This window comes from Acanthaster planci, linkage group LG02 (genome assembly GCF_054643075.1).
Source record: "Acanthaster planci isolate LZ-2023a linkage group LG02, COTS_SCS, whole genome shotgun sequence".
NCBI classification, from domain to species: Eukaryota; Metazoa; Echinodermata; class Asteroidea; order Valvatida; family Acanthasteridae; genus Acanthaster; species Acanthaster planci.
In genome coordinates, this window is record NC_141778.1 from 9,301,189 (window position 1) to 9,328,949 (window position 27,761).

General features: G+C 41.5%; 2 protein-coding genes across 4 annotated transcripts; one reads left to right on the forward strand and one right to left on the reverse strand.

The window, feature by feature from the left end:
- Positions 1–226: 226 nt before the first annotated feature.
- On the reverse strand, positions 227–5,287 carry fbxo16 (F-box protein 16). The gene is made up of 8 exons (XM_022251219.2): positions 5,016–5,287; positions 4,310–4,345; positions 3,902–4,108; positions 3,627–3,791; positions 3,011–3,219; positions 2,530–2,680; positions 1,949–2,150; positions 227–1,636 (listed from the first exon to the last, which is right to left on the reverse strand). Exons 1-8 carry the CDS (start codon positions 5,124–5,126, stop codon positions 1,575–1,577), a joined length of 1,143 nt encoding a protein of 380 aa, XP_022106911.2. The 5' UTR covers positions 5,127–5,287; the 3' UTR covers positions 227–1,574.
- Positions 5,288–5,780: 493 nt separating this feature from the next.
- Positions 5,781–27,746, forward strand: LOC110987985 (double-stranded RNA-binding protein Staufen homolog 2-like). 3 transcript variants are annotated; one of them, XM_022251196.2, is made up of 16 exons: positions 5,781–5,961; positions 15,098–15,286; positions 16,121–16,288; positions 16,777–17,210; positions 17,624–17,780; positions 18,001–18,034; positions 18,363–18,472; positions 19,055–19,276; positions 19,507–19,686; positions 21,088–21,246; positions 21,629–21,689; positions 22,257–22,400; positions 23,069–23,325; positions 24,047–24,222; positions 24,619–24,664; positions 25,162–27,746. In XM_022251196.2, exons 2-15 carry the CDS (start codon positions 15,116–15,118, stop codon positions 24,650–24,652), a joined length of 2,307 nt encoding a protein of 768 aa, XP_022106888.1. In that variant the 5' UTR covers positions 5,781–5,961; positions 15,098–15,115; the 3' UTR covers positions 24,653–24,664; positions 25,162–27,746. The 3 variants fall into 3 exon arrangements, with proteins under 3 accessions (XP_022106888.1, XP_086989601.1, XP_022106889.1); XM_087133475.1 differs by having other exon boundaries at positions 15,102–15,286; positions 24,619–27,746; XM_022251197.2 differs by having other exon boundaries at positions 5,782–5,961; positions 18,384–18,472; positions 24,619–27,746.
- Positions 27,747–27,761: the final 15 nt, after the last annotated feature.

Genomic DNA, 27,761 nt, shown 5'->3' on the forward strand with positions numbered 1-27,761 from the left:
TGCACACTCAGATGTTCATGATGAAGATACCGTTATGTATTTTTCTCTTGTTAGTCCCCCATAGAGATTATTGGTTTCAATGCAAATTGGCCAAATGCTGAGAAATGGTGAGACTTAATCCAGAGAAGAATTTCCACTAGAATGAAGGTATTGAAGGGAAAGGGTACACCCATGGATTCCCAGAAACTACATTCATGGAAAAATACAGTCACTGAACACAGATGGCTTTTCTTTTTTGATACCATTCGTTTATTTAACCTTGTAGAACTTAGGCTTCATTATTTGATTGATGCTAAGCATATTTACAACGATCAAAATCCAGCTGTGTACCATTTTTTTTCCTTCATGAGACTTGTATGGCACAAAATACTGCATCATACCATTCAAGAAGTCAGACATTAAAAACTCACTTCTTGACACTGTTAAACTAGAATACCCTCATCACCATTGCACTAAAAGCATATCTTTTAAAAAAATGATTTACAAGATAATGTAGTAAGCTTATCTTTAGAAATTTTAAAGACTAATTTGATTAACCAGAAGTAGGTTTGCATTTTCACATCTGTATCTGCCAATAAGTCACAGAAAGAATACCAATATCAGGCAAGCGTTGTGCAAGCTTGATCGAAGACCACTGGTTCAAGGGTGGTTTGATATACATGTGCATTTCAAATCTCATCATGACATGTCTAAGATACATGTATGTGACCAACCTCTGTAGGCGGGCTACAAACCAACAGCTAGACATCCTTAACCAGCGTGAATTTGACCAATGTAAGTCCAGCTTGCCTAAGACTCAACAGACGTGCTTCATTTTCAGTCTGCCATTTGTAGGAATGTGTGAGGGCCTACATGTACAAACAGCACGCTTTCATAACATAAATATCATTATTACCATGCTGACAATTGCCAATGATTTCCGAAATAGTTTTTGAATTGTGTAAGTCCAAGATATTAAGATGCTACAACACTATTGATACAACTGTTAGGCCATACAATTTTTTTTCTTCCAACTCTCCAGCATCTTTGAAAACCTATGTAATTACAATAAAAATATGTAAGCCATTTTGGTTGCATCTCTTAACAGAAAGTTTAAAACAAACTGTCAGCTTCCAAAACATTTTGATGTTTCCCTAGAGTGACAATACACTGTAATTATAATTTAAGGAAGAATTTTTGAAAAGCTTATTTTCCAATCACCAAATCTGTAATTTTCCAAGGCACAATTATATAGACATCTTGTACATTGCAATAAATAATCTTTAAAAAGTATTCCAGCAGTTAAACCATGATGTACTCTTCAAAATACCTTTACCGATCATAACATTTTCAAAGTACTCTGAAATGTAACCTTGCATATTCTAACCACCGGTAACCACATCTTATGGCATAACCACATGTTATGACAAAAGGTAAAGTTATGTACTGTTCAGTTCTTGTGGTTGCAAAAAATTGATTTACATTTGCTGACAAGCTGTCATTATAGCTCTATGCTTCATGATTTCTTAATGTACCTGTTTCTGTGAACGACTTGGCAAAGCTAAAATTAACGTTAACACTGACACTGAGAAACATCATCCTTCGTCATCAGAAACATCAATTTGTTGCCATCCTCGAGTTGGAAACAGATCGCCCTCTGTCAAAAAAACATTGATGCAAATATTTTTTAAACCAGTCACCAAGAGTGAATGTTTATTCATTGTTAAAAATTACATTATAAAAACAATCACAGGGAGATGCCCATAAATTTCCTGACACAAATTATTCCAGCATTGGTTTCTGTTGGACACAGTACAACCATGCAACAGTTGTAACAATGTTTGATGAGAATGAATGAGGGTTTGACGGAAAGATAGTGCAAATGACTGGCATTATCTTGGAAAAAATGTACCAGACAGTGTGGAATTCAGTTGTCAAAACAACCACTCAGTCAAGTGTAACAAAATACCTGGTAAGTCTCGTTCATTTCTCCTAACGGCAGCCGAGGGTGGGATGTTCTTGGTGAGGGGTGGGGGTCGTCTTGAGGCATCCTTACCCCCGACGGTGTTGGCCGTTACAAGCATATCAGGGTGCAAGTTTCCCACATTCTGGGCCCACATGGGTCTGTCAGGAGCCAGGTTGGATGCTGGCTTATCATCGCCGGCAATATTCTAAATGAAATAAATCAACATTGAATAATTTTGCATTGTGAATAAGTTATTTATTAGCACGTTTTGTATTAAAATAAAACTTCTTAATGTGAAAATGTATCTGAAAACCACTGACCCATTAAGCAAAGAAAACTCCTAAAATTTGACAAATGTTACTCAGCAATTGAAAGCTCAAAATTGGAGCTTTTTGCAGAATTTGTTCATATGCTAGTCTTCTGGTACATTGTAAATACATGTATAGCTCAGAGTACACAAAAACCAAAGTTAACACTGATCAAAATTCCAGGCAGGTTAAGTGATCACTTGGAACCAATTTGATAGATTTACTCCTTGAAAAACACCGCCCGGTACATATTTCCTGCCTTTTCAAGAACCTTACGGATGAGGACTTGGCTTTCTTGAGTTTGTAGGCCATGTTGACTGATGCACGTGTCTTCTTCACTGCCGTTTCTGAGTCCTTTGTCAGATCTGAGGCTGAGGCCGAGTTGCGGCGTTCTCTCACATGCTTGCTCCTCTCAAGACGTTTTTGCCTACAAAATCCCAAATAAATTTTACCACAACATTTTGTCAAGCTCAAAAACTTTAAGATAAAGTGTCTTGAGCAAGATGACAGCAAGTGCTAGGCCTCTGCCCAAGTACATAAAAAACTATCTGCAAAAGAGTTTTCCTGTGAATGAACAATTCAATTCCTTTGCTCTTCCTTATACTTTTTCTACTGATCAGTGCTTTTGTTTTGCCATCTCATCAGCATCCATCAAGGACAAGCCAACGCCAAGTTCAGGTGGGAACATCCAGGCAGCACTGCCAGGATGCAACTACCCAAAGGATGGATCAAGAGTTACTCTGAGACCCCTCCTCACCTCTGCTGGAGGATTTCGTCCGGGTTGTCCAAGTAGTTATTCCTCCGTAGGTTGTCAGCCACCGGGTCATTCACCCTCCACGGCTTGTGGTCCAAGGGCTTTGGGGGCCTGCTCCTCAGCTTGGGTGTGGCCCGTTTACTTGTCTTCTCAGTTTTGGGGCTTTCTGTCGTATTACCATTCATTTCTAAACTGGCTGGCACCTTTGATTCCTAAATGTGCATGCAAAATTTGTTCAATGATGAATAGAAACTCTACAAAATTTAAACAAAAGTACGGCTTCCATTGTTTCACTCATTCATGCAAAAAAAACAACTCAATTTCAAAATCAAATGAGACTTTTGGACTTATGGAATTTCTGGATTGTCCTGTTGCCTCAAGGTTTAATCAAGTACAGCAAACTCTCATCATAACTTAGTTGCTGGGACCTTCCAAACTAGCTTAAAATTATAACCAGAATCATCTTGCAAAAGGACCAGGGAATAAAGGAATTCAAGAAACTGGGGACTTCAAAGTTTGCTTTTTATAACAGTAGGTTGTTGTAAGTGTGTATCTAGAGTCAACTATACTCAAGGTGGCCAGATTTTGTTTTGTTAATTCTATCTGGGTATGCTCTTACCTTGGGATTCACATAATGTAAGCTCCTGACGTTTTCCAGGTAATGTCTCTTCCATACACCTGTCTCATAAGGACTTGGGGAGAAGGTAAGGTACCAGCCTAGCCGTAGTGCTTTGGGCATCCATATCTGATCCAGCTCAGTAAGGTACTTCCAATACCAACAAACCTGTGAACACAAAGAAAAAAAATTATAAATGCAAATTTCCTACCTTGAGGAACATACTTCAAAGCTTTCTCATGTGTGACATACAACCTCATCTGAAATATCCAATGTACCTGTGCACATCGGCAGAGACTTCGGGGATCCAGAAATGAGAAGATATAAAGGCAGATGGCCCTTGGGAGCTCTCTGGCGAAATCTTGACAGACTATGGGCAATTTGGACACTGCAATCTGCTTCATGAACTGTAGCTGTCCCAAGGAACAGCGCTCCATAATTTCAACAATGGATGCTCGGCGTTGTGAGTCATTCCACCTGTCAAACTGAACAAAGCATCAAAATCAAAAAGGTGTTAGAACCATTTGGGGAACTAAACTGGTATTTAGAACTTTAAAAAAATGCAAAGTGTTGAAATTCCATTTATTAGCAGATCAGTGAATAGAAAAGTTATGCTCGTTTTGATAGTGAAATAATCAAAATGGAAAATTGTCATGCTTTAATTACTTAAATAAAATGCAACTTACCCATTTCCTCAACACATCTTTCCTTTCCTCATAAACCTGAAATGGCCACAGGAGAAGAAACTGAAGTGAAGAAAATTTGCAATGATCCCAAAATTTCACAGGCTTAGGCCTAAATTAAAGTTGAAAAATTATTTGAAAACTTCATGTTTTTCCTTGGTTTTCATTACATGGATGAATTTTTCAGTGTCACAATTAAAACAAATACTGTGTCGAAGTCTGAATTTCTTTAATTTCAATATCTAATTTTTCCCACTCAAAGTGTGGAAATAAATGCAAACAATTTTAAACCAATAATAAACATCATACAGCCTGACAAAATAACTGGAAAGAGTTCCATATATGGACAACACTTGATGCCCCGTGCACTAACCAATGAGACTTGTCTGAAAAAAACAACTGTTTTTCTAAGCAAATGCCTCAGAATTTTCTCAGCAAAATTTTACTTTATGGGACTTATCCCTTTTTGTTATAAAATTCTAAGGGAAAATGGGCATTGTCTAAGACACATACGGAACTCTTTCCAAACAACTTAAATAGGGCCCTAATCAGTTTACGATGATTAAACGAACTGGAGTATTGATAATAATTTGAAATATCAGCACACCATGATGTAAGACACGCAGATTCAAGTAACCATTCTGAGCAACTGGCACGTATAACGAGCCCTGCACCCATGAGTTAAACATGTTATATCGTGGGTGCTGACCTTGTCATTCGTCGGTGCATGATTCATCGGCGTCCACGCACTGAACCGAATCTTTGAATCCAAGTTCTTTTTCTTGTTTTCCAACCTCTTCTGCTCCCCAGACCATGCCATGGTTATTTCTTCCGTCAGCCTCACTTCTTTCAAATAATATGATACTGGCTAACGATAAACAGTGGGTCAAACACGGCGCACAAATTCACGTATCCAATGAACACAATTCTGAGCTTTAGGCGGCCACCATTTCTATAATAATTGCATGACGGGAATGAAACGGGAAACCTCCCGGTAACCTATTGATTTTATATAAGCTAGCTGCTTTCCATTAAGAGTCGATCTGCTTTGTTTCTGAAATCCGTGGCCATGCATAATAGCATCTGCAAAACAGAAAATGAACTACAAACGTACTACAGTTAAAAGAAATTCCCATACTATTCCTCCGTTATCATTAAATCTATTTAGAGCTTTACGTTTCTTTTAATTTTTAAAAGGTTTCACCCGAGACGATCATGTTGTTTCTTTGCACGTAGTTGGCTGTAGTTGGCAGTACTTTCTTTTATCGTAAACTTCACTAAATCAAGCTGTTCAAATGCATTGTTTCGTATGCTACGTTTAATTTAGTCTCAAAGTTGTTGATCAACAAAAAAGAAAACCTGGAAGTTGAAAACGTAGTATAGTTCAAGGAGAACCTCAACTGTACGTTGAAATAACTGCCAAGGCCGTGACGTGTTTCCTTGTAAAACATGGATTGTACATTTTACCAGGTCAGTTCTTTATTTCGCTCTCTGCGCCTGGGTTCTTCGGTCGACAGAATACACGTGTGTTTTTTAGCACGCAAAGTTTTCTTTAGTGTTTGCCAATGTCGTGTGTTTAACCCCTCTCCACTTCACAGTTTGGATTTGCAGGTTACGTGGTTTCAAGTTTTGGTGTTATCGAAGCGATATTTAAGGTAAAAATCGATGAATTTCCAATGGTTTTGAACCGTCATGACAGTCCTTGACCATGACGATTATGACCCGTTTTGTGTGACGTGAGTACGTGTGAAACATGTGCCGTGTCGATTGACATGATTGACAACATCGTAAATGGTAAAACTTATGGCATGCAGTTTTAATACAATGGAATAATGTGCCACATTGAGCTGACAAGGCGGAAGTAATACATGTGTTCAGCGAGAAAGAGTTTTGTATGGAGGTGACAAATTAAGATATTCGCAAAGTTAAGTTGGAAAGATTTTGCCTCCCAGTGTTCTCCACGGCCGAAAGATTTGGCAGGGTGGTAGATAAAATTGTGAGTGCAAAGCCCTTATGACGTGGGGTCTGGGGCCTGCTTAAGGGCCCCAGAAAATTTTGGATTCTAGATGCTCTGTGGTGCATTCTGGGGCAATTTCCAGTCCACTTTCGTCTGTAATTTAGTCCCAAATCTGATTGCATTTACAACGTGAAATATTGGCTAGGATATTCTTCAGGAGGAATTTCTTAATCGAAAGATTTGATGATGAAATTATTTTAAATTCCGGAGCATTTTTAGCAGAACCTTAGTTATGTTAGTGACTCGAGACATGAGATGAGTAGAGCATGTGGTTTTCTCAATGCTCAGTTGACTATGAAAAGGCAAAGTAAAAACAAGCCTCAAAATGTGCCCTTGAAATAAAAAAGGACAAAAGAAATATGTCCAGGCAAAGGTAAGTTTACAATTTCCAGCTCACGTCATAAAAATGAAGCAACCCCTCCATCGGAGCAGAGCGTGGGGGCCGCTCAGGCATGGCACGGTCCTTCCACTGGCGCTCGCGCACACTCCGCAAAACAATGTTGCGCTGCGGGCACCAGTCACATGCACTGCGACGACTGCGTGTACATGTACACGCTTGCGCAATACAATGTACGTGTACATGTACCAAACATACGCGGTGGTTTTTTGGGACAAGAGGTTGACTGTGCGTAATGATAGGCAGCCAACGATCACCTGAGATCTGAGATCCGAATCATTCATTGGGCTGTGGCTTTAAATTACACGTCGACGAATTGGAAGCTGGCTGCGACCTCTCTACATAGATTCGCACATAACATCAGGCCGTAGCCAAGTTATTTGGACCCAGCCTAGTTTCCGAAAAATATGCCCTCTTGCATTAAGGAATTTCTACTTCAATAAACTGGTTGTCAACGTTACTACATTTTGATAATGGAGGAGTGGGACCAGTCTACACCAATACACATGCCTTACATGTACATAACGCAACGTTGCGTATAGACTCATGCTGCACTCAACACTTGGTGTTCCTTGTCATTGTCAGTACATCATAAGCGTCGTCGGTAAACTCAGACTTGATCCACAAACTGCGGTAAACGTCTTTTTTATTAAAATCTTGAGAAAGTAGACATTCAGGGAAAAATACATTACTCAAGAAAATAGCAGGGCGGCACAAATTTTACCAGGGTGGCAAAATTTTAGCTGGGCAGCCCAAAATTTTGGCAGGGCGGTCAACCCTGCTAAAACAGCCTGTGGAGTACACTGAATATCCCCCCCCCCCCAATTTTTAGCCTTTTTTTAAATATTGGGGGGGCGTTCTTCTTTGTAGGTTCCCCCAGCCATTAAAGTTTGGACAAAATTTAAGAAAAACAAAAATTTCTCTGTAATTATGACCAAACTCATTTCTGAACACAAGATCAGCAGAATCAGGTCCTTCAATTCATGAGAACAAAAGGCAGATGAGCACGCACAACAGATGTGGCCAAGTGTCGATGCCCAACGAGGCCCTGAATGCTCTGCTCTGTACCGTGCGTATGGTCGGCACTGTATGGCAGGGCTTAGTGCACGGTACCGGTATATTACCAGTGGTATACATTCATGTACATGTACGCCCCCTACAAAACTAAAATGGTAATGCATCACAAGCATCATAAGTAAGCAAAAATGGTCTCAATTGGGATATTCTACTAGCTGCTAAAAAGGGATACATGTATTTAATCTGATTTGTGGCTGTTTTATAGAGATAGGGCGTGAGGTCAAAATACAGACGGTTTAGAAACAGTTGAACGGTTGGTTTTAATCCCCTTTCATTCCGTTCGTCTTTTGGTGTTGGACAGTTCAACGGTTTGAAAAGAACTGTCTGTCCTGGACTGTCTAGCTTCACGAGCAACCCTAACAACAATGGAGTTTGTAGCTGCATGGCCATAGATGTGAACAAAAGATCCTATTCAAGGAGAACTTCACTGGCCCCGGTCAGCCTTCCTGGGCTGGCCGTGAGGATTAGTGGTTAACACCTTGTGATAGGAAGACGCAAAATCAACTGCATTCCAGGCTACAGACATTTATCTAGCTTCAGATACGTTTTGAGTTGGTATTTCATGACAAAAAGGCATCGCCCCAAGATAATTGTTCGTGTTTAAGCGTTTTTTAGACTGGAAAATAAATGCGTTTATACGGGAGTGACGGGGAATGCCAAACACGGTTGCCTCATTTACCCCCTAATCTATCGTCTATGAAAGGAAATATTCACATAGACGCAATATGAATTTATTTGGAACTTCTGTTACGTGTACCATATTCTTTGAAGGTAATAAAAAAATGTCAAACTCCGCATCAAATAGTGCGCAAGTATGTGCCAAGGTTTGATTCGGCTCAGACAGGGCTTGGACATTTTTTGCCGAACTTCGGATCGGTTGGGTTCGGACATGTACACACATGTATAAGTACAATGCACACTGAGACATCTTAAGGCCCGCTACGATCATGCTGCAAAGGCCTATAAAGTATTTCTACGTATAAAATTATGAATCTGTTATCTCTCCCGATCCGTGAGCAACTTTGATTTGAATACCTTTTCTATAAACTTTTTGCCAAGAGTTTGTTTACGAGTACATTCCATATAAAGTTATCGTCGAGGGTGTGACAGTTTCCAACCGTGTTTTGCCAACCAGAAGCGGTTGTGTTCGGACCACGCTTGACTCAACAAAACGACCGTAAAATTTGTGCAAATAGAAAAAAACAGCATGCTCAATTAGGACTTTCCTCCAGTACAGAATACAAGATTAAAATCAAATTTCGAGCAAATTGTGTTTTGGTTATTTTTGCGAAATAGATGGCTTTTGATAACTACGAAAATGGCTTTCGTTGCATATCTGAGGGGGAACACTTCCAAGGACAGCGTGCATGTGACCAAAGGGGCGATTTTCCATCAGCCTCTTTTGAAGGTATAACAGCATTTTGTTATTTGAGATCTGGCAAATTCAATTACAACGCGTCTGCACTACGATCAAACCCTTCATGGTCAACTGAAAGGCAAGTTAGGCCACCGCGCGAACAAAAATCTCCTCGCGCTGCGCTGAAGCACAGCATGCACTGAACCGCTTGGCAAAATTTTCATCCGGGGATGCCTTGGATCGAGCGCGAGTCCGACTGTGATCGGCATCCAACCAAAATTCGTTTTGCATTCCATTTATGAGACCATTGGCCTAGTATGGAACGTCATTACCTTAAAATGGAACGTAAGGGCGTGGCTATCGTAGATTGGCAAATAAAATAATAATCTGAATATACATGAGCACGATTGGATGTAGTGAGAATTTAGAAATGTTATCAGCGACAATGCCGTACGTTGCGTGTTCTTGGTTGATTTCTGAGTGATTCTCACCACATGCTTTTTACTACCATCTCATGATGCGGGCCATTGTAAGTTTCAGTATGTTCACGCACGTGTGGAGCACACCGTACAAGTCGTTTTTTAAAGTTTTTTTGAATTTTTGTATGTTTTCCCTTGTACCATCAATAAAATGCCTTATTAAAGCCGTACATCCAAACCGAACAGTTTGGTTCGGCTCAAAAGTGCCTTGTTTGATGACTTTTGCCTCGGTTCGGTGGTTCATCGGCAGCACTAGATTAAATTTTTCATTGTTTTAATTTACTGTGCATTTAAGTTTAATAGGTAAAGTCAAACACCAGAGATAAGTATAAAACCCGACGTGTTTGTTTTTCCAACAAGAATTTTGTGCAGCCACAAAGTATTCAAAGAGTACAAAAGAATGTTACGTACAAAACATATTGCAACGTGCACGCATGTACTATTGACTTCAAGAAAAAACATGTACTTGTATCCTTAAATTGTGCAGGTGCAGCTTCTAAGTAGAAAGCGCGTAGTTCGCATACGTGTCTTCCTCGATCCTACACATGAAAACCTGCAAGTGCTCAATGCTGAGCCCCAGCTTGTGCACACGGGCCAAAAAAAAGGTTTTATCTGTAACTACATGTTGGCGAACAGAACACTACGTCATGTATGATTCAGGTAAATACTATTTCGAGTTAGTATATTCGATTCTGCAGAGACAAAATATCAAGATTACAGGGTATTGAGACCTGAAAAGACTGGGTCTGGAAACCGACAGCGCAATACAACTACTCAATACACGTGTTTTATCAGGAAGTTAAAACAGTCTGCCGATCTAAATCCTCCTGTGGAGCTGCAAAGTAAAGAGCTATTGTTATGACTAATCCACCAGACCGTAGAAGTCTATGATGCCGTAATGCGATGAGCTGCCCATTGTTTACTGGAAGCTGCGAAGTGCAAGGTGCACTCGACCGCAACGGTTTGGCCAGCCTTGCTGAAGCGTTCGTCTGTTTGATGTTGACCGTCCGTGAGGCTTACCGTTTACAAAGCGTTGAACGCTTTCAAAAGCGTTTGTATTTTGACCTCACGCCTAACCAGAAGTTTTAAAAATACTCTTACAGTTAGTATACTAATCAGCCATTCTTTGGCTAGATCTGCTAAATATTCAGTGTTAACATGGTTAAGCTTGTTTAAACCCAAGATTAAATTCTGGACATACATGTACATGATGCACTCATCATGTTTTTCTTCCATTTTTTCATGGTTGGCCAGCAGTGTTATAGCTACATGTATGCTGGTTGGCACTGGTCAGGGATCTCCACCACAGCATTCTACCGTCTGGCATTAAGCTTGATGAAACAGCCCACCAACCAACATAAAAAAATCCTTTAAAATCCCAGCAAAACATACCGGTAGTCACTATGAAAATTTTGCATTTTTAGCTGGAAACATTTTTTTAAAATTCAGCTAGTAATCCCTTGGCACCGTGAAGTGGTAAGAGTCGCCGTAAAAATTGAGATCCCTCAGCCCACTTTTCAGCTATTATTCTCGGTCCATGCTCGAGCGAACTTGGTGAAAGAAAGCATACCCTGGCTCTTCAGGCCTTGCGCTAACTTTTTTTCCTGGCTAGGCCACTGGGCTAGTTCGATGGATATTTTACTAGCAAGTATTTAAAAAAAAGTTAAAAACCCGAAATTTGTTATCAGCTTACCAATGCAGAATTTGACATTTCAGAAAATAAAAGGCTGATAGTATAAATAAATAAAGAGGCATTCATGCTAGTTAAAAGTCACTGGACTCACTGGTGACGGAGCCGGGATCAAAATCATCTCTTTGCTCCACCTTTCCTCTCATTTGGGTTTGTTTACGTTCGGCAACAAATGCTACTTATTGCTTACTTTCTGACCTCCGCATGTGCGCGGTGAACGAGAGAAAACTTTTTCCAATCAGAAGAGGGTGCTGTTTGCACATGGCTTTGTGTATACTTCGTATCAAACGCTTTCAAGGACTCCTTCAATGCCCAGTGTAGCTAGCTGTGGTCAGTTAAGGTCAGAAAAATTGATAAGGCCCTCTTCCCTCAAAAAAATACTTCTGTTTTCGGTTTCCCGACCGACCCTTACTTTTCGGCACGACCCTAACATTTTTATTGGCAAGTTAGAAAAACAAATTTATAAAAGTAAAAAAAAAAATTAATGCCAATGTCTTTTCTGTCTTCACAAAACACATTTCAACAACCCTTTCTTGTGTTAAAACGCTTGTTTTTATATGTTTTCCTATTTCATTTGCAATTTTTGAAAAGAAACTTCTGTCATTTGCACGAGTTCCATTCGCGTTTCGCATGAATGAAATGAAATTAAAGCTGCCCTGGTTCCCACCACGCCGCGCCCATGCAAAAGAATGCAAGATGGAAATTTTGTGCTAACCAGTCTTTACGTCCCAGTCGCGAGTTGATTAAAACTACATCAGTGTCGTACACGCATGCAGCTGTAGAGCTGCAGGTTGAAAAAGCATTGATGTTTAAAGAGGATTTCTTCAAGTTAACTCTCAGAAGTTGGTCTCTTGTTTATGTATTTATTTTCTGTGCTCACGAGTTCCTACCATGGCACGTGGTTTATCGCCCGTCTGGATGCATCATGTACGCTTACCACGCAATACACGGACATTGTTGGCCAGTTTGCCGTCGTGATTACCTGACTAACATTGTGTGATTTGTCCATATTAGTCATAGTCAGAAGCAGAAGTGGCCTAAACAGTGAACGAGAATAGTGTGCACGTGCCGTATTGCGCCGTATCGCGCCGTACCATGTGCTACGCTATACCAGTACTACAACCCACCAGTCTACTCTGTTCATGGCGTTCACAGTCGCTTATTGCCCTGTCGCGCGAGCAACACGTTTCAAAAACACAATTGAAAACACATTCACAACAACTCAGTTTTTGCGATCTTGTATTTTATTATCACGACGAGCAATTATATATTTTGATCTAAGTTTTAACAGGTAGGCTTATTCTGAATTTTTTGCTAGCCCACCGGGCAACCAAGGAACCAAGTTTAGGTAGCCCGGAGCATTTTTCGCTGGGGAGTGGGGTAGTACTATTTCAAGGCATGCTCTTGTATATATGGTGATTGGCCTTTGTGTGTTGCCAAGAAATGAAAAGGCCGAATTTGCATCATAATCACCAGCTTCACAATAGTCCCCACTTTGAAAAGAGGCAACGGGAATGTGGAAGCGTGAATAGAGCCGCATGCCACCAAACAATGAGCCTTTTCACTGTGTAAATCAAAGTGTACAGAGCACACAGGGCCACAAACCGAGAATTTGCGGTTTGGCAGGTGGCCTTTGTGGCCAAGCAAGGCTGGAATTCTCGGAGTGGGCTTTCAGAAAAAAGTCCCGGCGTTAAGGGTTAATCAATTTGGAGAGAAAAACTCACTGAAAAAGCAATCTGAGTCTCTTCAAGGGGGCCCCTGGCCGTGATCCGCGAGACTCCAGTCGCTTCATTCCTTCCGTTCGCCATTTTTAAATTGTCCTGCACTAAAATATGGCTGGCTGTAACACTGTTGGCCGTGTGAATCTCTCACAAAATTAGTTGTGCCGTGTCAGGAGGTGTTTCAAAAAAGGATAACTCTCTTGTTGATTTTTTTAACCCTAACCTTCCCCAACTACACAGAATTAAACAGTAGTAAAGTGTTAAATTCTGTGGGGATAGGTCTGGTAGGCCCAAACAGCTGACTTTTGCATTGGGTTTGGCATACGTCAGAAAAACAAAGTCCAACAGCCTCTGTGCACAAAGTCCCATATGGGTGTTTAACTTTGTGTGAATGGGGAAGGTTAGGTCCAGCAACCTTTTAACAACTTTTACGGTTGGGGTATTGAAAGTGTGATCTTTTCAGTGTGCTTCAGTTCTCAATGTCAAACTTTCCAGTTATGCTTGTGTCATTTGTGTTTCATTTTGTAACTTGCTTTAAAAATATCTCACAAGGAATGACCATCACTTTGGTTCCTGCGATGTACCATAGAGCTGTATTAAATTACTAGAGCTCTAACTTCTCATTCTCCATCAGTGTCCATGCCTAGGTACAGACAATTTGAATCTGTGTGCTTGTAGAACATTCAAAATCCGCTAGAATAAAAATCAAATCATGTACTCTAATTGCATTTGCATTGTTGACATAGAGTAAAATGAAATGCTCATTTACTGATTTTCGTATCTGCTTTGTTGATGAATCATTTTAGAATACAGACGCAACTATGCAAATAGCCGTAAAAACGCCATACAAAATTTTGAGGTTTCCATAGGTTTGTGTACAAACATGGATGCACCCAGCAGGCGTCTCTTCGTACATGAGTCAGGGCTCTAGTTTTTATTTAAAGCTCTATAGTTCCTACCAACATGCCAAAAGTTGTGCACAGTCCTCCTCAGAGTGCACAGCAGCCACCACGGCTGGCTACATAACCCCGCTAAGAGTTCCATATATGGACATCACTTTTCCTTTGCAGTGGTTTATAAGCTATCAGGAAGTGATAACATGTCCAGAGAGTGAAATTTAGCAGTGAAAATATTGAATAACTTTACTTGAAAAACTCTGAGCATTTGTCAGGCCAGTCTTCTAGCTCTAACCGCCAAGCATATTGTTTGGCTTACACTACTACAAAATACTAAGTAATAGTCTGAGCCTGAAGGACCTACAGTGTAGCGCTACAGATTACTACTTTTGGCTAGGTTACTTCCGTTGTTAGTTGTACAGAGAACAATAAAACCATGCATTCATAGTGCCACAGCACTGTATGGTACATTGTCTTATCTATTGTATTGGATGGCTTCTGAGAACAATAAGGTCATGTCCTTTTACAAGCGAAAGTGCTCAGTACTACATTTTACTACAGGTAGTAATTTGTAGTATTATGTAGGGTTAGGGATAAGGTTGATGGGTAGGGTGTCAAGCGATGTCTACATAATACATGTAGATACCCCTGCAAAAATGGACTAACTCTGTAATGACACAAAATCAGAAGTCATCAGCATGTAACAACACAAAGTGGTGTCCATCTTGATCATCCTGGTGCTGCAGAAAAAGGAATGTTTAATTAGGATTTGGGCCATTTCTTAGAGTTGCAAGAAGTTCTGAAAACCTCTTGCGGTAAGTCTCATGTAACAGTCATCCACCCATTGGCTGGAGCTATAGAATTGTCAATATTAATTAAGCTTGCTTGAGGCTGTTATACATACACAGCACATGTCAACTTGAAGTTTCCAGATAACACATGTATTCAGCTTCCTTCGTTTACTTGTAACACTTTAATGTGTGTTAAATGAATGTAATTTGTAACCAAGAACTGAATTTATACCTTTGTCTATTGCTTGGACTTTATCCTTTGGATATCCAATTTCATGAATAAAATTTGAACGTTTGATAAATGATCAATTACTCAAATAATCGACAGAGTCCCTGGTTAGGAATAATCATGTTTTCTTTCTCTAGGCAGCAAATCTTGCGATCATGTCCCACGCCTCCTCACCTCACCCAGTTGCCAGCGGCCCAATGCCTGTGCACACTGCTGCTGCTGGGACTGGCACCACTCTGCCTGTACCTAACATGGCCAGCCAGACTGTAACAGCTGGTCTGTCAATACAGGGTCCTACAGGAGCAACAGGGGCAGGTCCAACTGAGGTACGTTCATGTGTTGAGTGCGATCAGTTGATTGGCACAATCTGTCAGTCACTGCACTATCGACCTGTTTGCATTTCCTATCAGTAACTTCTCCATCAGTCAGTCACATTTTCTTTCTACATGTAATTCACTGTTGCTGAAAGTTGCTTTGGAGAGTCAAGAGATTTTTGAAATGTTTGTTTGATAGCGCAGCACAATCAGCCAATCATGCAGAACAACCCGTCGTACCCATTGGTGTCAAAACTAACTGATTAAACTTGTTGACCAAGAAATTATGATTTAAACAACATGGCATAGCAGGAATAGGTCCAACTAACATGCAATGTGTTACAACTATCTACCACAGTGCACTCTCCCTTGTGGGGGGATATTGATGGACTTTGTCCAGAAGGCCCGAGTTGACCAGATGTTGACGGAGTATGATGGACCCATTCCAGGATTTTTGAAGCAAGCTGGGGCATTCAGTGTATTTTGTCATGGCAACAGTACTGATGACGTCATATACGTCATGTGTAATAGGCCCATCGACAAAGCCTGTTCACTTCAGCGGTGAACTTTTCAGAAAGCAGTGTGGATTGCACAGCAAGTGTTGGACTTTCATGATTTGGTCCATTGCCTTGTAAAAGACGCTAGGGACTAGGCGTTTTAACCTAACGGGATACCAAGTAAGCTTCAGTAAACTAGATTAGAAGTGCAATGTGAACAGGGTCCTTCTATTTTCTCCGATATCACAGCAACACCAATTCTCTTGTAATATCCAATTTTCAAACATAGCGTTGTGAAAAACAGCATTAATTTAGTGTTAAGGAACTGTTATATGTTTCTCTCTCACAGTTGAACATGGCAAACACCAAAGAGAAGACACCCATGTGCCACTTGAATGAGCTGGCTCGTTTCAACCGCCTCCAGCCTCAGTATGAGCTTGTGGAAGAGACCGGTCCAGCTCACGAGAAGACATTCACCGTCAGGCTGGTGCTAGGAACTCAAAATTTTGAAGCCAAGGTGAGAACCCCATCAGGTCTAGGCCCCATTTATCATGTGGCATCTCGGCAAAAGTTATTGCTCAGCAAATTTACATGCTTTTATGGCAATGTGCATTGTACAGATTTTGGTTGGTTACCTGTTACTGCTAAGAAGCTAATGTTTCTCTGTTTAGCAGCTGCTATTTACTGTCATCAAGTAAACATCTGCCTGCACATTTTTCACTGCTAATGTAATATAGGCATGTTCCTTGCACTTACGCATTCACGAGGAGCACACAAAGTGAGCATGGATACAACCAATTGGTTTTGAAAAAAATGGGGCTGCCAACAGAAATTGTATGTTTTGTGGAAGTGTTGATGTGCTGCACCGTATTCTTTGAGATGAAAATCGCTTGTTGGAAATGTCACAGTAGACCCCAGTTTCTCAACTAAATATGGGGTCAAAGGTTATTTCCCATGTCAATACTTACAACATTGTTGAAAGGAAAAGGTTTGTTTCTTGTGCAGGGTACCAGTATCAAGAAAGCCCAGCACCAGGCTGCGGAGCAGGCTCTGCTGAACTGCAACCTGCCAGCCCCCAAGCCCAAACTGGCCCGGATTCAGAAGTCCACTCAGCCCAACCCCAACGCCCTAACAGCCACCGTGGAGCTCAACAGCAAGGCTATGAAAGCAGGCGTGGCCATCCACTACACCCCCATTGGCCCTGACCCCATGCCCTTCCACAACTTCTACCGGGGTGGGCGGGGCGGGCATGGGTTTCGCCCACCCAGGCCCCAGGGTCCCCACGGTGGCCCAGGGCCTGGTGGGCTGCCTATGCCAGGAGGTATGAGACCCCAGGGCCCAGGGATGGGAGGTGAGCCTAGGGGGCCGGGAGGTCCTGGTGACTTCAGGGGCCCTGGGGGACCAGGGCTGCGCCAACCATATTACCCAAGATTCCCAAGGTAAGGGATTTACAGCTTTTTGATCAATCTTTTAGGCAAGTCCCCAGAAGTTTGTCAATAATCACCGCGTTATATGTTAATGGACTTGTAATTTTGTTTGGCAACCTGACCCGTGACAGGTTTGACTTCAAATTTAGGTGTCACCCTTGTTCTTTGTGGGTTTACTCATTTATGTAGAGCTTTGGACGGTGCCGAAGCTGATCCGTAAAAGACTCCATGGAGTGAGTTGGAGAGTACATCTGATGTCAGGAGGAATACTCGTTTAGTTGCCAACTGATTTGCCATTCCTTCCTTGCCTCTCATGTTTGGGCTGCACAGTATCTTGTGCAGTCCTCAGGGTTGAAAAATTATCCTGTTAAGGCTCGTCACAAGCATTACAGACTTCAGGGAGTTGTTTGTGGTCAATTTTGCAGGTCCGCTGGTCCTCTCCCAACCTTCTACGTCAAAGTTCAGGTGGGGAACAGAGAGTTCATTGGTGAAGGCCGCACCCGCAAAGATGCCCGCCAGAATGCCGCCCTGAAAGCATTGAAATCCATTGAGGCCGATCCATTACCAGAATGCAAAGATGAGGTAATGAAATTAAATGAAAAGACTTGTGAAAAATGTAAGGTAAACCATGGGCTTTTGTTTTTTTTTTGAGCATTTTAGCTTTAGCACCTTTCATAATTAACCTTTCTTTATGCTGGTTTAGCTATTCCTTTCAAGGAAGGCCTTGAGCAAGTGGTGAGGAAAGTAGCTCTGGGGACCATTTTTTAAAGTTCTTGAAATTTTATGTTTGCTTGTTTTTCAGGCTGTGAGCACCTCGGACCCTCCTATCAACTCAGGTAAGAGACAGTAGACAGATAGGTTGGGAGTGAGACTCCACAGTTACGCATGTTTGCATGAAGTCGTGGACAGCAGGAAAGTGTTTTAATTTGCTGAAATGGAATCCATATCACCAAGGGTGTCTGTTTATCTTTTAAGTTTAGACGATTGCCAGTAGCACAAAGTTTGTAGTTCCTCACTTTTTTTTAGTATCGTTCTAGCAAAGGTCTTGACGTACTGGGAAACCACCAACAAAGGTCTGGCCAGTAGACTTGGTAGTACACTAGTGTAGCATTCTGAATGTCTAGTCTCCAATCCAACTCCAGTCATTTGCTCTTCTCCGCCTAGAGTTTAGTTCTTGTTTTGCAGTCAAAGATAAGGATGAAGACGGACTCAAATCAGACATCAGCATTGTCTATGAGAAGGCTCATCAACACAACCTGTCTGTCAATTTCACGGTAAGATCAACAGTGACTGTCATGAGTTCCTTTATGCCAGCAGCTACAGTTATCATGCCAGATAGATCATACGTTTGTGTGGTCTGACACTTTCTCAGGTCTTGTTATGCACCTGGATATCTTTACAGATATATTTGGCACAGATAGACATTTCCTGTCACTGTTAAATTATTATCTTAAGTCAGAGCGAAATAAAGTAATGTAATATACATGTACTTTCCAGAAGGCACAGTTAAGGTTAAAGGTGCGTTGTATGAATAGTGTGTGACTGACATTGAAACCAGATAACTTGTGTGTACTAGTGAAGCAATAGAGGGTTTACATTGCTGCCATCTTTCAGGCCAGTGGTTTTGTTCCACTGGGTATACACAATGGAGGTTTCCCTGTGGAACAAAAGAACTGCCCTGCAAGATTGCTGCCACACAAAGCCTTTATTGTGATTATCTTCGAAGTATTATTGAAATACATTTTTGACACTAGTTGATGGTTTTCATGAAGACTGGGTAAATAACTGTGAGTACTTGTAAAATACTTGTCATGTACTCAACTGTAGAACTACCCCCTAAATTTCACACTTGGCAGGTCACAGAGGAAAAGGGTCCCCCACACCTCAAGAGCTTCAAGGTGGAGTGCAAGGTGGGCGAGTATATGACAGAAGGTTCGGGCAACTCCAAAAAGAACGCCAAGCGTAAGGCGGCCGAGCTGATGATCAAGAACCTGCAGATGCTGCCCACCATGCCCAAAGTAGAGCGCCCTCGCCCGTACTTCCAGATCAAGAAGAAGAAGAGCAAGTCCCTTATCAAGGTTAGTGATGTCCATTGTTTTTCACGCCCACCCATTTCCCCAAGAATGAAATTTTGGAGCTTTAACCTGAGCGCAATGCTGCTCCAACCGTTCAAACTGTTTTCTATCAGCACAACACTGTACAGACCTCACCTTCTACCATTTTGCCACAGAAATATCGAGGTCAACATTTACTTTCATATTTGGAAAGTTCTCCGATTCTGCAAATTTTTAATTTTAATTCGTTTCAGACCCGTGCCACAAATCCTGAATACGAAGCCTCAGGTCTGAATCCCATCAGCCGCCTAGTGCAGATCCTGCAAGCCATCAACAAGAAGGAACCAGTCTTCTCTGTGGTGGAAGACCAAACTGTGACAGAGCACACCGGCCGGCCTGGTCCACGCAACCGCCGGCGGGAATTCACCATTCAGGTAAAGAGGAAAGAAAGGAATCTAATGTTCACCGGTTCCCTGTGCCATAGCCCATGAATCAAAGTGTGCATTTGAACCACTCTTCACTGGTACCCCGTACTGGAAGCACTGATCACTGCAAGCCACATTCTTTCATTAGACACGTGCACAAACCGTTTAGGCACTACATAGTTTATACACCATTGTAAGATGGGGGTATTGGACATGAACGCATTGGTTTGCACCATGGTCTCGGTTTTCTACATGTTATACTCGGTCACAGGGATTAAATGTGTGCAGGGCAGTGTGCTGCTGATCATAACCCTAACCACCTAGGCCCTTTTGGCTAGGATACACCCTCAGACCCTCAAAACCCTCCAACTGCCTCCATGAAAAAAGCCTCAGTTCTCAAAATCCTGCGATATGTCTTGATTATGTTCTGTGGAAGGGTGCCCACTGCCTCAATCCTTCCAAATCCTTCAGCAATTCCTCTGATTATGTTAAGGCAGTGTGAATGGTATCCTGCCGCAGTACCGAGGATTTCACATATATGGGCATGAATTCATGCATGGCTGAACATAAACAACACAAGATCCAACCCCCAACCTTGAGAATATGCATCCTTCGCAATCAGCAATGCAATTTTGCCATGCAGCCTCAATCCTCCAAAATCGCCGAAGGATTTTGAAGGATTGAGGATCTTTAGGGTTAATGAACCTATAAAGGCGCTTCTTCGTATACCCACATTGAAGTATCCCAAATGGCTTCAGTAGTGGACCAGTCAGCATTCAAATGTATGCAAAACCTGAGTGCATAGTCTGTGTACTGCCTCCATGAACAACACATGACAAGTTCCAACCCCCAACCTTCAGAATATGCATCCTTAGCAATCAGCAATGCAATTTTGCCATGCAGCCTCAATCCTCCAAAATCCTCCAAAATCGCCAAAGGATTTTGAAGGATTGAGGATCTTTAGGGTTAATGAACCTATAAAGGCGCTTCTTCGTATACCCACATTGAAGTATCCCAAATGGCTTCAGTAGTGGACCAGTCAGCATTCAAATGTATGCAAAACCTGAGTGCATAGTCTGTGTACTGCTTCCATGAACAACACATGACAAGATCCAACCCCCAACCTTCAGAATATGCATCCTTAGCAATCAGCAATGCAATTTTGCCATGCAGCCTCAATCCTCCAAAATCGCCGAAGGATTTTGAAGGATTGAGGATCTTTAGGGTTAATGAACCTATAAAGGCGCTTCTTCGTATACCCACATTGAAGTTTCCCAAATGGCTTCAGTAGTGGACCAGTCAGCATTCAAATGTATGCAAAACCTGAGTGCATAGTCTGTGTACTTGGGCCTTTTTCTTCCTAAAGAAAGTAACAGCTTGATGCAAAAGATACCCACTTCAATCCCTCAGGTGTTAGCCGACGGCAAGACATGTTTTGGCAAAGGTCCCAAGAAGAAGGCAGCCAAGCGGGCAGCAGCTGAGGAGATGCTCAGGGAGATGGGCTACTCCTCCACCCCTCCTGCCTCCGCTAGCACCCCGGCAAAATCCGCTCTCAAGACCAGCAATGAGGTGAGTGGAGCTCAGGAAACCACAGACAAAATCTGAAAGTATGGCCCGCTCTGTGAAAATAAGTCACAGGTTGTCAGAGCTACTGTTCAGTAGCAGGCCTTTGAAAGAAACTCGTACAAAGAATATCAGTGGGAATCGTCAGCATTATTCATCCACACAATGTCCATTTTCATTGGGATGCCAAAATGAGTGATGCATCAAAGCCAAGAGTTTAACTTGATGTTTCTCATATAGCCTGAAACACAGTTGCTGAAAAAAGTGGCCTTTTGGCTAATTTTGATGGAGTGAGTAGCAAACCAATGGTTGCAGCATCCATTATTTATTGTCTTTAAATCAATTGGCTGTTATTGTTTATTTCTCAATTGTGATCTGATCATTTTAGGGTGACGATAACAGTGGAGGGGATCGAAAAGTGACCTTCAAGGAAGACCCAGACAAAAAAGGTTAGCTACTTTTGAATTGCTGGATGTAGCTGTTCTAAGCCTTTCCTCAAAATTCTGTGAAGAATCGGATTTTGTTGTCTCCAGCCACAGTTGTGGAGATTGTCCAGTGAATCTTTCCAGTTTCTAGACCTTAGACTGGTAGGGTTGTTGAGTAAGCAATCCTCACTACTTCCAGGACCCTGCCAGTTTATAGCATATTTATGTCTGAACTCTTCAGCTGCCAACAGTGGTGAGAATTTCACATTTTTGCGCAGCGCCCTCCCCAAAATGACTCGCTAGGCTTTGAGTTGTGTCAAAGGAAGACTCCCCAAGGCTGCAGACGCAATTTTGGACTGACACAAACCTCGTAAGTAGTGGAACATTTGAATGGAACAAAAATATATAGGTGTCCTTAAAATAGGAATTACTGGGAAATGGATCCTGAGCATTCCCTGATGGCCATAAAGAAACCAGGATCATGTGATCCGTGTGGCCCAGCTTGTGTGCCAACCAACAGGGTGTGCTCTTCATGGAAGTATCCGTTCAGGATTTTCCAAGCGTTACGATCACCTCTCTATTTCACTGCAGGCGGAGAGAAGAAGAAGTTGGAGTCGCCCATACCAGGCCACAAGCTGGCCCCCGGTCTGCTGCCCATGATGCCTGGCGTCAACACGGCAGCTGGCTTCCCTGGGCCTACGGCTCCCACTGTTAAACAGGAACCGGCAGCACCCGGTAGGCTTTCTTTTAGCAAAACTCACCTTATTTTCCAGTTGAAATCATTCGTTCTTTTTGGTTAAGAAAGTAAGAAAGACTTACAGCAGTTGATTGCAGGTGATTGGTTCTTCCATCGTTTTGCAGTCCTAAAGGCCTGAAATTTCTTTTTTTTTTTCAGGGCACTGCCATTTGACATTGGTGGACTGTTTGAAATAAAGGGCAGCAATGCCAAACGTGAGGGCATTAATGCCATTACCGTACCACAGTTATGGGCATTAATGCCATCAGCGCACCAAAGTTATGGGCATTAATGCCATTACCGTACCACAGTTATGGGCATTAATGCCATCAGCGCACCAAAGTTATGGGCATTAATGCCATTACCGTACCACAGTTATGGGCATTAATGCCATCAGCGCACCAAAGTTATGGGCATTAATGCCATTACCGTACCAAAGTTCTGGGCATTTTTTTTGAAAGTGTACTTTCTAAATGAGGTATATTGATATAGCAGGAAAATCAATATTCATACAGGTCTAAGAAAAAGTAGGATGCTCATTATACCTGAACATATCCGTGATTAGCGCCGAACCAGCAGCCGACTGTTGAAAGGCTTCGGCCTGTTTTGACTGTAAATATTGCGGACTTTTGACACTGTTGGTTTGGTCTTTTTCGTCTTCCTTCAGCCCCAGGTCTAAACCGTGCCCCTGGTGCCCCCATCACTGGCACACCCATTGGCAAGAAGGCCTCTCCAACCATGAGCAGCGTGACCTCCGACATCGCCCGGGAGCTCCTGAACCAGGGTAGTTCGCCCACAGCCAATGGCATCATGAAGGGCCGGCCGGGTAGCTTCGTGGAAAAGAAACTGGTCCGTCCCCGCCAGCAGCTGGAATTTCTGGGACTGGCACAGGGATTCGGTGTGCAGTTCACTGACTTCCCAGAGGTGCGTGCCAAGTTGTTGGAATATCTCAGTGTGGAGTGAGGAGCCCATCTGATTTCACACTTTGGGTCTGTTTGTTTTGCACGGATCCAGATCGCGATCAATGATCCAAAGTTGGTTCACTTACACCAGATCCTGCCTGGATGGTGCGAACTAGTGTTTGGATCACTGATCATGATCTGGATTCATGTGAAACAAACGGACTCGTTGTCATTCCATTCAAATAGTTCTTGACCGATAAGGGCATTTGCTGATGCACAGAGGTTGTTGTTGATCCACACAGGCATTCATTTGGTGTTTGGTGATGTGCTGGACTACTAGGGGCAGTTGTTGATCCACACAGAAAGTTGTTGATCCATGCACACATTTTTCAGCCCTTACTGGGATTTTTCAGCACATGCAGGCACTTGTTGATCCACACAGACATCTGTGAAACCACACAGGCATTTGTCAATCCACTATACCAGGCAAGATATGGGACGGAGTGGTCCCCCCCCCTTACCTGTCCAATCCCTATACACACTCTAGACTATTGTTACCTAACACATCCCCCCAGAAGTCTGTTGAGAATTCCTGAGATTCCGATCAAACAATGACCAACACAAAGGCGGGGGGTTTCTCTCCGTCCCATATCCTGCTTCAAATGCAATCCACACTTGCATTTGTTGATCCACTCAGTCCTTTGTTAACCTAACACATACTTGGGCATTGTCAATCCACGCAGGCAAACAAAAATGAGCTGCTTTCTGTGGTAGCTGTGTCCATTGATCCCAAGCTGGTCTGCCATGGTGCGGGTCCAACCCTGGAGGCATCACACGATGCAGCTGCCATCGCTGCTCTCCGCTCATTGGCCGGGATGGACCAGGAGGAAGACTTGGCCAAGAAAACCCCAAACCCCAGGTGAGTCTTGTTAATATGGATTGACTGAAACCTGGTTAGTGGATGGTTTGAGGAAGTTGCTGCATATTTGTGGATAATGAGTTAGTCATTTTACTGGAGGAAAGTGAGTTTGTTGATCCTGGTCATAAGTGATGAGTTAATGGAATGTCAATGATAGAGAGTGAGTAGATATTAGTTGAGGATAAATTAGTGGATGTTTAAACCAAAGCAGTGGATGCTAAAGACAATGATTGAGTGCAAGTTGATTAATCATTTTTTGTGTGTTTTTGTTGAAGGTATTTGTTGTGTATTATTATCCAAAGCTCTCAAACAAGAAATACATTTTGCATAGTTCTGATAAGTCTTGATGTTTTAGGTAGAGAGTAACTGCAACTTTTGTTGGCTTTGTTGTCACAGTACCAAATTACCACAGACTGCAGCAAAGAAATAGGAGCTCCAACCTGTAAGTTTGTTACAGCATTAAAAAACTTCAGAAATTGATGTTCCCTTGGGTGGTGTGGACTTGGGTGGTGCAGAAAGCTTCAGATTTGTTTTTGTTTTTTATTTCAATTTAAACTCTGGTCTCAAAATTCAATCAGTATTGCATAATGATGACAATGACATGTGCTAAAGTTAATAAATTGGAGAACAAACTTTTACAGCTTAGATTTTTTCCGTTTAACATTACAAGGATTGGCATTAAAAAGTGCAAACCGGTAAAGTTGACACAGGGAGGAAGAATATACTAGTAATTTATGCACGTTCTCAGCCGTTATTTGTAAGATAGCGTAGCCTTTGGTTTTGTATCCAAATTAAATGGCAGATTTGAATACACATTCAGCTAGACAGCTGGGTGCCCTTCATGAACACTCCTGATATAGGAGTTCTTCTTGGTACATTGCTGACCATTTAATGAAGCATCGTCCACCTGTCAAAGCTTTGTCATGTCCAATTTGACAGGAGGCATCGGGGAGCAGAAGTAGGCTTCAGCAAGTGGGTGTTTCAGGACAAAGTGACTTCCAGTAATATTTAACTCGCTTAACCCTGTGTGTTGCACCAAGCTTCAGCATTAATTCATTTCCACTTGGGGTTTTAAATGACAGTGCTGAATACAATTCCACAAGTACTTGTAGGAGTACATGTACTACAGCGCTACTCAAGTTGAGTACTGAAACACCTGTAGGGAATATATCAGATAATAACTTTCTTTTCCCGACGTACCTGCACATCAAAAGAACTTCATGGCATCTCTAGGGTTGTAGCAATCATTCTTAAAACCAAACCTCACTTTCAAGTAACTTGTTTAGCATCAATTGTGTGCCATTATTGTCACAAGTTTGTAGCTGACAAGTGTTCACATTTGTCACATTTTATCGATGTTTTCTCCATGCCAGTAGACACAATCCAATTAGAATTTTAGAAAAGGGAGTAAAAGCTTCCTGTGCATTGTCTTGGTAGTCCATTTTAGGTTCAACATTGTCACATTTTGAACTGTAATCACAGAAACTGTGACTTTTTCTCGCCACGTTGACACTTCAAGTGTCATTTGCCGGAGTTAAACGATGTAGCTTTCACAAAAGTTCCAAGATTGTCAGATTTTTTCATTGATGCATTGTTAACTGCAACATACACTTAGAAAGCCCTTGTTTCCTTGTTCTGTTCCAGCCAGCAATAATAAAAATCTCAGAACTTGTTTATGCATGTGGATTCTTATGGAAGCAAGTTGGATACTAGGACTTTGGGAGGGAGAAGGGAAAAGGTAGTTTCTCAGCTGAGTGTAGTACTGAAAATTGACCATAGCCATGGCAGAGACAATTTGAGGAGGGGATCTCTGTTGGTGCTGTAAGCTTATCTTTTTTCCTTTTTTGCTGAGTGTTGGTAAAGTGTCCCAAAATGTCTCAGTATATCTGTATTGCCTTTGGTGGGTTGTCAGTAACATTTTAGCCAAGTAACACTACCTAAGTGGGAAAAATATTTGATGAGTAGAAATGCTGGCTCTCTTTTTTTTTTTAATTTACAGTTAGGTTTTTAGGCATATTGCTAGCATAGTTCTTCTCATCAGATATAATGGTCTAATTGAATCTCTTGACTGAGCATATTTTTGAAGGTTTTTGATAAGTTTTTGAAGATATTTTGAAGGTTTTAAAATTCTCTCCAGTAACCTTCAGGCAAAAAAAATGCTGGAGAAAAACATTTTATAGCAATTAAATTACTAATCTAATCTGCAGCACTTAATAAGATTTGGTCGATGAAAATTCTTTTTTTTCATGGTGCAAAAAGAAAAAACAAAAAACAAAAGAAAAAAAATTACAAAGTTTTTCCAAATGTTACAAGAACTTGAAAGCTTGAAAAATAAATAAGCTGTATTTCACAGCAGATTTAATTTAATTCACATCTCCGTAAAATAAAAGAAAATTTGAGTTCTTGTATTATTTAGTCTTGCAGCTTATTTGGCCGAAGTTAAATGTTACTAGTAGAATTTTTGAGAAATTTGGGGAAAGGGCTATTCAGTAGATGTAGGTAGTAGTATGTAAAGTATTACCAAGAGGATTTCTTTCTATCTGTAGCGCAGAAATGCAACGCTTCTTTGCACTGAATTTTCAGATGGGACAGTAAATTGTTAAATTAACTTTCGGCATTTTGGTGTTCAGTGTTTAGTAAACAGTGAAGTTACAAGCATTGCCTTGCTTCATGTAGTCTGGGTATGTGTTATCCAATGTAAATTTCATAAATGATTTTTGTTGCCTGCATGAAGTAGAAAGATTTTTTAAAATGCCAAAGTATATGAATGAAGCAAGCACCGATTCAGTTACCTGTATAAACAATAAAGATGCATAATCGTTCAAGAATAGAAGCCATCCATCTGCTACGTAAATTGAAATTCACATGGACCTGGAAAAAGTTGAAAGAGTCCTTGTGGAGCCAAGTTGTAGATAAAATTGTAGATTGGACTTCAAAGGTTTATTCCTTAGAGTTGTCAGCAATCGTTGTTGATCATGTTTTCTTGTTGCATTCAGAATGTCTTCTCTAACCGAAATTTAATAAGGCAAAGGTGTCAGTTTTTATATCCTACATGTAGTTTTCAGCAAGTTTCTGGCTGGAAATGTACTTGGCTGTTAACTAGAAAGTTTCCCATCCAGAAGTTGCAGTGTGAGAAACATGCATGAGAAACTGCTGTAGTATTAAACTCTGTGAGAATTTTTGCCTGTAGTTTTCTCCGACCAACAGAGGGCACCCTCAAACAAGTCACAAGATCTTCAGATTGAATTGAATGTGTTAAATGGCTTTTTTTGTTTGTTCGGGGGCTGATTCATGGCAACGGAAGAATTTAGCCCCAGAGTGCCAGGTACCTTAGGACAACTTCCTCCTATTATTGCACAAATGCGCTCTGAATCTCTGCAAAGCCTTATGTCTGGTATCAGTGACTAAATTCCTCCCGTTGCCATGGACACGCTCCTAGCAACACTCCCACCATGTTAGCCTTGGTATTAGTATTCTTTTAATGAGGCCAAATAAACTCACAGTACGTGATGTATTACACTGTTTGAATGCATCCCTCA

Coding starts and splice junctions, on each gene's coding strand:
- fbxo16 (XM_022251219.2), bottom strand. CDS start 5,126: ATGGCATGGTCTGGGGAGCAGAAGAGGTTGGAAAACAAGAAAAAGAAC. Junction 4,346..5,015: donor ATGCACCGACGAATGACAAG/GTCAGCACCCAC, acceptor TGGCCATTTCAG/GTTTATGAGGAAAGGAAAGA. Junction 3,220..3,626: donor TACATTATGTGAATCCCAAG/GTAAGAGCATAC, acceptor ATGCACATTTAG/GAATCAAAGGTGCCAGCCAG.
- LOC110987985 (XM_022251196.2), top strand. CDS start 15,116: ATGTCCCACGCCTCCTCACCTCACCCAGTTGCCAGCGGCCCAATGCCT. Junction 19,277..19,506: donor AGAGCAAGTCCCTTATCAAG/GTTAGTGATGTC, acceptor AATTCGTTTCAG/ACCCGTGCCACAAATCCTGA. Junction 21,247..21,628: donor CTCTCAAGACCAGCAATGAG/GTGAGTGGAGCT, acceptor TGATCATTTTAG/GGTGACGATAACAGTGGAGG.